General features: G+C 45.3%; 2 protein-coding genes across 2 annotated transcripts in view; both read left to right on the top strand.

Annotated features, from left to right (window-relative positions):
- Positions 1-8,042, top strand: part of LOC308378825 (tetraspanin-1-like) — a gene marked incomplete at both ends in the record, with an annotated part of 10,121 nt that extends 2,079 nt beyond the window's left edge. The window contains 6 exons of the mRNA XM_080855823.1: positions 3,025-3,240; positions 3,525-3,599; positions 5,387-5,494; positions 6,639-6,773; positions 7,657-7,749; positions 7,989-8,042. Of these exons, the coding sequence (XP_080711949.1) occupies positions 3,025-3,240; positions 3,525-3,599; positions 5,387-5,494; positions 6,639-6,773; positions 7,657-7,749; positions 7,989-8,042 (681 nt within the window). The remainder of the gene's footprint in view (positions 1-3,024; positions 3,241-3,524; positions 3,600-5,386; positions 5,495-6,638; positions 6,774-7,656; positions 7,750-7,988) is intronic.
- The window catches only part of LOC308364918 (histone H1-like), a gene marked incomplete at its 5' end in the record, with an annotated part of 439,427 nt that overhangs the window by 192,187 nt on the left and 237,240 nt on the right, over positions 1-10,000 (top strand). The gene's annotated exons all lie outside the window — the stretch shown is intronic.

Here is a 10,000-nt window from a genome sequence, read left to right as displayed (position 1 = left end):
GCCTTCAGTAGAGTGATGGGGGCTTTTGATGGCTGCCACATCCAGGTGAAGCCCCCAGCGTAGGATGCTGCCTGCTACTTCAAAAGGAAGCTTTTCCATTCCATCCAGCTGCAGGCTCCCGCGATGACAGGTGCAGGTTTATAGATGTGTGTGTGGGCTACCCTGGCTCAGTGCATGATGCCAGGGTACTGAGAAACAGCCACTTTTTCTACCTGCGATCCTACCCTCCACCAGGCTATTGCCTCCTTGGGGATGGTGGCTACCCCTGCCTTTCCGAGCCCATCTACCTCATGACCCCCTTCAGGCAGCCTCTCCGCAACCACCTCGAAGCACGCTACAACTGCTGCCTGTCAAAGGCGAGGTGTGTTGTGGAGAGGTCCTTCGGGATTCTGATGACCCAATGGCGATCGATCTTCTTGAAGGCCCTGGAGGTGGATGTGAAGTTTGTGCCGGAGGTCATTGTGTGCTGCACTGTGCTCCACAACATCTGCCTCACCAACGGTTACCTGCTGGAGCCTGAAGTAGATGTCGGGAGGGTAGCAGAGGACCAGCCAGCACCAGAACCAGCAACTCCAGGAAACGTCTCTGGGAAAGAAAACAGGCAGAGGATAGCCATTCAGTGTTACGCTCCAGATCACGACTACCTGTGACTATTTATTCTGAAAGTATTTATTAGGGGGGGGTTATAGAGGGTTATAGTATAAATACACTCATATTTACGGATTAAGTGTTAGTAGTCTGTCCCTACACATGTGAAATTACCACGACAAAAACAAAACACACAAAGATGATTGAAAGCTACAATTATTTCTGGAAGGACAAGCTTAGATAGGTATCGTAACGGTATTAATTATTATAAGGCATGTGTTAACGGGCAAACATACGCGTTGTCATGTTTACCCGTGATTTAAACTGAGGATATCCAGCTAGTTTAGCATAATTGATAAGATCCAATGGTATCTAATGCTACCTAGCTAGGTATGCAAACTGTCGGTATCGTTAACTCCACCAAAATACAGATTTCAACCCGTTATTTAAACTGAGCATATCCATTGTTAATCCACTATTACATTTTGGCATTTTGATTGATTAACAGAACAGCCATTGTTTAACACCGTTCGATGACTGACATAGTTATCTGTCGTCGAACTGGCCCGTTATAGCGGGTGCCTGGAGCCTGCCTCCTTCCCCCGCACCTCAAACGAAAAGTCCCCGATAAGGGTGCGCCTTCCTCAAGAGAGAGGCTGGTGGAATAGCCACATAGCTTAGCATAACTGCCATGCGTATCCAATGGTTTCTAATGGCACCTAGCTAGGTATGCTAACTGTCGGTAATGATCGTCAACTCCACCAAAAATACTCATGTCACTGGCCTTAATCTGATAATGTTATGTTAGTAGTACATTTAATATCAGTACAGTGTTTACTTGCCACTGATACTAACATTTGCGCTTTCATTGTGTGTTCTTGTTAAGGTGCATGTACACTCAGACGTGTTGCCTATGGCAACTGAGAGGGGTTCAAAGATCACAACGCTCAAAAACAGAGAGGAAAAAACTAATCTAATTCTGGGTACTCTGAGGAAACCTGTTATAATTGTACATGCACGTGCACATGTGGTGGTCTCAAATCTACTCACACCAGGAAGAGACCCAGCGGTCATGCTCTGGCACTTCACTGGGATCTACGAGTCTCCAGCACACAGGACAGGATAGAGACGGGAACTTCATCATTAAAATAGAAGTTGCCATCAGGGGTGTGGCCGTGTGGGTTACGATGGATTCGGGCTCCATGCTGGGCTTCAACAACCCTCAGCCGGGATCAAGGACTTTGCCTTTAAAACGTTCTGCTTAGAGTAGGAGAAGATAGGGCAGGGTTTCCAGGGCAGGGGTTAAAAGTCCGGGTTAAAGGTAAGGGTCAGGGTCTATGCTGAACCTGTGGTTTCTCCCCCCTCTTGTTTCAGCCCCAGCTGACAACGATGACTCAGCATACAGAGAGGAGGTACAGCTACTCATCAACTGGTGTGAGAGGAACAATCTGCTTCTCAACGTCAACAAAACAAAAGAAATTACCGTGGACTTCAGGAAGAAAAAACCAACACACATCCCACTCATCATCAACGGCAGTGCAGTAGAGTCTGTGAAAAGCACAAAGTTCCTGGGAGTGCACATCACAAATGACCTGTCATGGACTACCAACACCACCGTGCTGGTCAAGAAGGCGCAGACACGACTCCACTTCCTGAGAAGGATGAGAAGAGCTGACCTCTCCACTTCTGCCCTCACCATCGTCTTCAGAGGTGCTATTGAGAGCATCCTGATCAGCAACGTCTCTGTCTGGCACGGCAGCTGTCTAGCTGCAGACAAGAAGGCACTGCAGAGGGTGGTGAGGACAGCAGAAAAGATCATCAGGTCACCACTACCAGCCATTCAGGAACTGTACACTTCACACTGTTCCAAGCGGGCACTGATCATCATCAAAGACACAACTCATCCAGCACACAGTCTGTTCTCCCTTCTACCATCAGGGAAGCGGTACCGCAACCTGTGGGCCCGCACAAGCAGACTGAGTAACAGCTTCTTTCCACAAGCCATCAGACTCATCAACACACTGAAGAAAACCACATGAACATTCCAAAGTCACTTCACCATGCCACTGGCACTTTACTGTTGCACTTTACTTTACTGTTGCACCTATTGACCACTGATTGTACTTCTGCTGCTATGTGTGTGTGTGTGTGTGTGTGTGTGTGTGTGTGAGAGAGAGATTATTGTCAATGTCTTATTTAAATGTTTTAAACTGCACATTGGAGGCTGGTCAAACGCAATTTCAAACCTCTGTGTTAACCCTGTTACATAGATTTTTGACAATAAAGTACACTTGACTTGACTTGACTTGACTTGACTTGAGCTGGTGGGCCCTGCCATCCTGGGTGTGGGTGACAGTGGACTCAGTGTTAAAGGTTCAAGGGTTAAATGTCGGGGGGTTTAAAGGTCAATGCTGACCCTCTGCTTTCTGTCCTCAGCTGGTGGGCAATGCCATCGTGGGCGTGGGCGTATGGGTGATGAGGCACTCGAGCTCTCTGCTGGGCTTCCTGGATCACATTGAGGACGCTCCGGAGGAGCTGCGCCAGCTGGGCAATGTGGGCATACTGCTCATCGGGCTGGGCACTGTGCTCACACTCATGGGCTTCCTGGGCTGCTGTGGAGCCATCAAGGAGAGCCGCTGTATGCTACTCACCGTGAGTGACCTATGACCTTCAACCTCTGACCTCTCTGTATGGGCACATGGTGTTTAGGTGGTGGAGGACAAGGCCTGTGACAGGGGTGTCACAGCCCTGGGGTCACGAGAATCATAGCATTCACATCCATTCTCACTCGTTATTATTTTGACAAATACATGTACTCCATTCAATTTCATTTTAATTGTTATTCTTTTAAAATTATATTCTTCTTCTTTGATTAAGGATAAAACAGTGATCCCAGTAAACTTAACTCAACCCCCTGCGTTTCTCCCATTCTGTAGTTCTTCATCATTATCCTAATCATCTTCATCGCTGAGGTGGCTGGAGCCATAGTGCTTCTTGTGTTCCAGCCCTTGGTAAGATCACACCTAGTTCTTTAAAGCTACACTTGGTAAGATCACACCTAGTTCTTTAAAGCTACACTTGTTGAGATCACAGCTAGTTCTTTAAAGCTACACTTGCCCTCCGCTCCAATTCTTAGAGAGCTCTCTTGACTCCTCGATGTCCAGTCAGAGAGGTGTCTGACGAGACATCAAGGATAGCCAAAAAAACGTTGATTTTCGATGATTCGGGACACTCTATTCAGACAGAATGTGGCGTCATCACGCTGTGTGTATATATCTGCTCGCACTAGCGCGCTCTGTCAGACGGCAGTATGTGGTGTCATCACGCTGTGCGTTAGCAAGCACGTTGTTAGCAAGCGAGCAATCATCATCAGCTACTGACAGCGACATGGCTAACGTATACATCCCTAACGAATTCAGACAATTCTTTGTTAATCAATCACAGCATAATTGCCCTCGCTCGTCAAGCTAAAGGTGTCCGATTAAAAGTGCACCAACGGGCTATTCCCGGGTGGTGGAATAGCCCGTTGTAACAAGCGCCTGCAGCCTGCCTCCTGCCCCCGCTCGCCAAGCGAAAAGTGTCCCAATTGAGTGCCTCTTCGTCGGTCTAACTACAGTCCCTGGTGGGGGGATAGCCAGGTGCTTAGCATAACTGCCATTCAGAACCAATGGTAATGCTACCAAGCTAGGCTAGCTAGGTATGCTAACTGTCGGTATACATCGTTAAAAACCACCAAAATGTCACTGGCCTTAATTTGAGAATGGCATGTTAGTTGTACATTTAATATCAGTACAGTTGTTTAATTACTGCTGCTTTTTACATTTACGGTCTGTAGCCTTGTGGTCTACTGACTCTGCTACTGTAGCCATCGTAACCATTATGTCCGCCATTGATTTCGAAATAAAATGAAAAGCTCCGGTTAGGGAATGGCGCACAGAGTTATGGGTAATAAATGCCGCCATTAGGGCATCAAGGAAGCTCAGACGCTCTCTTGAAAAACGACCGTTATGTGACTTATTTCAAGGTCTCTGACTAAGCGGAACTGAAGGTTTAAGACCAATGGGACAGTCCTTGCTCTCTGAATAGGAAGGAAGGAAGGAGGCATTTTGTGAAATCACAGCTAGTCCTTTAAAGCTACACTTGGTAAGATCACAGCTAGTCCTTTAAAGCTACACTTGGTAAGATCACAGCTAGTTATTTAAAGCTACACTTGGTTAGATCATAGCTAGTCCTTTAAAGCTACACTTGGTAAGATCAAAGCTAATTATTTAAAGCTACACTTGGTAAGATCACACCGGTTCTTTAAAGCTACTTTTTGAGGTATGTTTTTTTATAGGCAACTCTCAGAATGTTCTGTTTTTCTTTTGAATAAAAAACACTTCTGTGTTATACAAATATATATATATATATATATATATATATATTAGAGGATGGATACCCGACCCAAGCCCGTCGGAACCCGCCGGAACCCGGGTATATAACTAAATATATAACTGAGAGCTGTTATCGCTTTACCTCAAACTTAAGACGACATTGGCACAAAAGTCTTCATACTTTTTAATGCACTGTATAATGCGTGTTGTAGCTTTTTGTTTTTCTCTATTTTTTATTTTTTTTTATAATTGTATGTCTGTTACTTTATATGGAACTTGGTGTCTAAAATAAAGAATAAAGAATAACCTTTAGTTAAATGCAATACTGGGAAACTGCAGTAGCTACAATTCCACAGAACTTTTCACGCGTGTCTTACATGTCTGCTTCTTATCACGCGAGTCTTACCTGTGCTTTTCTGCTGCAGGTAGGCAAATTCTTCGCTGAGGTTGGAGGTAAGGTAGTTCAGAGCATCGAGAGAGACTACGGGACCAGCGACGGCCTTACAACCTTCTGGGACACCACCATGGAAGAGGTGGGCACATTCACTTGTCTCTCAGTGTTCACGGCTGTGTTGATGTCCTTGTATGGAAGAGGTGGGCCCATTCACTTGTCTCTCAGTGTTCACGGCTGTGTTGATGTCCTTGTATGGAAGAGGTGGGTCCACTCACTTGTCTCTCAGTGTTCACGGCTGTGTTGATGTCCTTGTATGGAAGAGGTGGGTCCACTCACTTGTCTCTCAGTGTTCACGGCTGTGTTGATGTCCTTGTATGGAAGAGGTGGGCCCACTCACTTGTCTCTCAGTGTTCACGGCTGTGTTGATGTCCTTGTATGGAAGAGGTGGGTCCACTCACTTGTCTCTCAGTGTTCACGGCTGTGTTGATGTCCTTGTATGAAAGAGGTGGGTCCACTCACTTGTCTCTCAGTGTTCACGGCTGTGTTGATGTCCTTGTATGGAAGAGGTGGGCCCACTCACTTGTCTCTCAGTGTTCACGGCTGTGTTGATGTCCTTGTATGGAAGAGGTGGGCCCACTCACTTGTCTCTCAGTGTTCACGGCTGTGTTGATGTCCTTGTACGGGTTTGATCGAATACGTCTCTCAAGAACTCAAGATCAGTCACTGCTTACACAGATATCTGCCACACACTGGAGAGATTAAATATGTTAACAGATGAGAGACAAGACTAAGAGTTCTCTCTCTCTCTCTTTCCCTCTCCCTCTCTCAATGTTCTGTACCTGTCCATATATTTCTGTCTGTTTGCCTGTCTTTCATTTCTCTCTCTCTCTTTCTCTTTCTCTTTGTCTCTCGTGTATATAAAGCCTTAGTTGAATCAAGGCTCAGAGTTGAATATGCCTTTTTCCAAGTCTTGTTTTCCTGGAGATAGGTGTTTAGTCAGTCAGTGCTCCTTTCCCTCAGCGTGGGTGTAGCTGGGGCTTGGTAGTAGTAGTCTTTTCAGGTGTCCTTGATTCATAGGATGGGTTCATAAAGTGGTTCAAATTGTCAACAGCTCTCTCCCTCTCTCTCCCTATCTCACACCTCCTTCCCTCCCACTCTCTCTCTCTCCCTCTCTCTCCCTATCTCACCCCTCCTTCCCTCCCACTCTCTCTTTCTCACTCCATTTCTCTTTCTCTCTCTTTCTCCCTCCCTCTCTCCCTCTTTCTCTTTATCTCTCATTATAGTTGAAGTGCTGTGGATACTACAACTACACAGACTTTGAGAAGTCCCCGTTTGTCACCGAGAAGAGCCGATACCCGATTGAGTGCTGTAAGGATGACGTGGACTGTACTGCTGCTGCTGCTGCTGCTGCCACAGCCGTAAGTGTTCTCCAGGCATCCCCACCCGTCTTCTCCCTCACACTTTTCTATTTAAAGGACCAATATGTAAAGTATTTCTTGACTAAATCATAACATAACCAGCTGTGTTAGTTAAAAGACCAAAATGTAAAGTATTTGCTGGACTAAATCATAACAGGACCAGCTGTGTTAGTTAAAGGACCAATAAGTAAAGTATTTACTGAGCATGATCATGCTACGCCATCAGAGATTAAGAATGCATGCTGAATTGAAATACTGGCTTCTCCGACAACAATGTTTTAATTCCGGAGCGGAATGTCTGTTTTGGCCTGTGTGATCCCGCCCATTGCCCATTTCTCCAGTACCTCGGGTTGCCAGATATGAAACAAATTGGCAGGCAAACAGCGTGCTGCAGCCATAGAGGCAAGCCAACGAACTGAAGCAGATAATGTTCGACTCTACCCGACCTAAAAAGCCTCGTCATCCTTCTTAAAAGCTCTATTACAAGAGACTTAGTAAAATAATGGTGTGTGTGTGTGTGTGTGTGTGTGTGTGTGTGTGTGTGTGTGCTCGCGTCTGTGCGTGTGTATCTGTGTGTGTGTGTGTGTGTGTGTGTGTGTGTGTGTGTGTGTGTGTGTGTGTGTGTGTGTGTGTGTGTGTGTGTGTGTGTGTGTGTGTGTGTGTGTGTGTGTGTGTGTGTGTGTGTGTGTGTGTGCTCTTGCGTCCGTGCGTGTGTATCTGTGTGTGTGTGTGTGTGTGTGTGTGTGTGTGTGTGTGTGTGTGTGTGTGTGGCTAGTCTCTAGACTGACCATCTCCCTCTCGGCCAAGGCCCACATCTAAGTGCTTACCAGGCCACACCATAGACCTGCCTGCGCTCATGACCATCTTCTTGTCTTCCCATCAGGACATCGACGGCTGCTTCCCAAAGCTGGTGACCCTGATCGAGGATAACGCTGGCGTTGTGGGAGCCGTGGCTCTGGGCGTCTGTGCAGTGGAGGTATGGCCTCAGCACTGACACAGACACGTCTGTGCTATTTCTTCTTCTTATTGTAGGAGTAGCAGTAGTAATAGTAGCAGTAGGAGTAGCAGTAGTAATAGCAGTAGTAGTAGCAGCAGTAGTAGTATTACTAGCAGTACCAGTAGCAGTAGTAACAGTAGTAGTATTAATAGTGGTGATAGTAGTGGAGGTGTTGGTGTTGTTGTGTTGTTGTTCTCATGCACTGTTTTAATACACAGATTGCTGCCATGGTTGTCGCCATGATTTTGTACAACAAGGCAGGCAAGAAATAGCATCGCCAGCCAGGTCAAGACCCACATGCATCAGCCAAGCAGAATCGCCTGGGTTTGGCCTGACAGCCAATCGTTCTTCACCCCACCCTGATCACACATCTCACTTACACACACTTATGCTTCTGTACCCCAGAGAGTGGCCGACTCTATTAAATGGCTGGAATCGCACATTTGGGCAGAAACAGTAGCCTATTTGGCCCAATGTCTGCAGCTTTCATGATTGTCATCTGAGGTGCGTTCAATTTCGGCAAACATTCAAGGTTAATGCGTTTCCTTCTACTTTGTGAAAACATTCCAAATTGCTCAATTTAGTAATCAAAGAATATAAAAAGAAAAAAATAGAATCCAGCATCCATGCGTGTTTACCAAACTTCCTCGATCTCAGACCGTTTGTGTGTGTTCGCAAAAGTTTTCAGTGAACTTACATGCAAATGGCAAAAACGTTTTCCTTGATTTACTCTTTTGAACGCACCTAATATCCACAATGAGCCACCTGCACCTTTGTTCTGTCTACCCCAGTGCCAAGGCACACATCCTCATTTAAACACAGCGTGTCTGGGTTCATTACTTTGTTTGTTTACATAGATGAATGTGTGCAGATCAAATCGGTTTAATAATCTGAAAAGCCGTTCCCAATGAGTCGTTTGCAGGCTGAATTTGATTCGGTCCATACGGAATGCTCTGCTTGTTAGTGTGGAGAGCTGTATGATGCTTGGACCAACATTAAGGGAGCGGTTGCACACTATATAATGTTCGGATAATGTTGGTATGAAAAATGTTGACCCCCCCCCCCCCCTCTCAATTTTCTGATGCAGTTATGTAAATTATTTTGACCAATATAAATTAATAAGTCGTTACGTTTTTCTTCATAAATCTGTGCATGTGTGGTTATTTGGAGGCTATCTCTATGTTTTCTATAGCCTACATGATCAGATGTGTATGTGGAAACTATCAGAAATATATGTACATTGCCATCAAAAACTGACTCATGGCCACACATGTGCCAAAAATGTGTATGTGTTCAGCAATGTGACAGTGACACTACAGGGTGATGTAAGTTTTGTAATGGTAGAAGGAATGTATCATCTGTAAGGCAAACCGCACAGGCAACAAGACAACAAAGCCCTTTTCATGGACGGCACATTTCTTAGTATGCATTGTCCAAGGCCACCTCCCTGCCAGCAGAGGGACCCAGCACCACTCCTGCTGCCCTGAAGATCACCTGAGTTTGAACCCAAGGGCCCGGCCATAGATATCTATAATAAAGGCTAGATAAGCTGTCCGCGTTGCTGGCCGACGGAGTCAAATGTCCGCACAATTCGGCCATTTTGAGACGGAATAGCTCGCTCAGATAGGTGCCATAAATACACATGCACAAGCTATTTATGTAAAATCAATAGGCTACTAAAACTCAGCATACAGAATGGCAACAGGAGATACATGTATACTTTTATTATCACCGTTTTCAAAGCAATATTACTGATATAATAAAATACCGGTGATCCCACGGGATCTCGTTTTAAGGGAACGTTCACTAGAACAGACTGCACAAAATTCTGGCATCTTCATTGGCAATAAAGTCAGCAATTTCCTGTGGAAATCATAATGTAGATGTTTAACAAACCAACCCGATTGGAAATCATGTGCAACTTCAGTTTTATTATGTGCAACTTAAGTTGTATTAAAAAGAAAGAACAATTATGCCTCGCCAATTGATGTAAAATGATTGAAACACAATAGCCGTGATACACAATAAAGCTGCACATTTCAACATGTTCAAGCATCGAGAATTATTACCAAGGTAATGACGTTTGTAAATCAATTGATTTGTAAATCCGTCAAGATTTCCGCGAGATATGTGTGTAAACGATTGTGAAGATCACTGACGTTACCTAACGTACCACTGAGCCCTCCCGGAACTATTCCGTCCTTAAAATGACCTCCTGTGCGGACATTCA

Source organism: Sprattus sprattus (assembly GCF_963457725.1).
Source record: "Sprattus sprattus genome assembly, chromosome: 1".
Taxonomy (NCBI): domain Eukaryota; kingdom Metazoa; phylum Chordata; class Actinopteri; order Clupeiformes; family Clupeidae; genus Sprattus; species Sprattus sprattus.
This window is presented reverse-complemented; position numbering and strand designations above follow the sequence as displayed.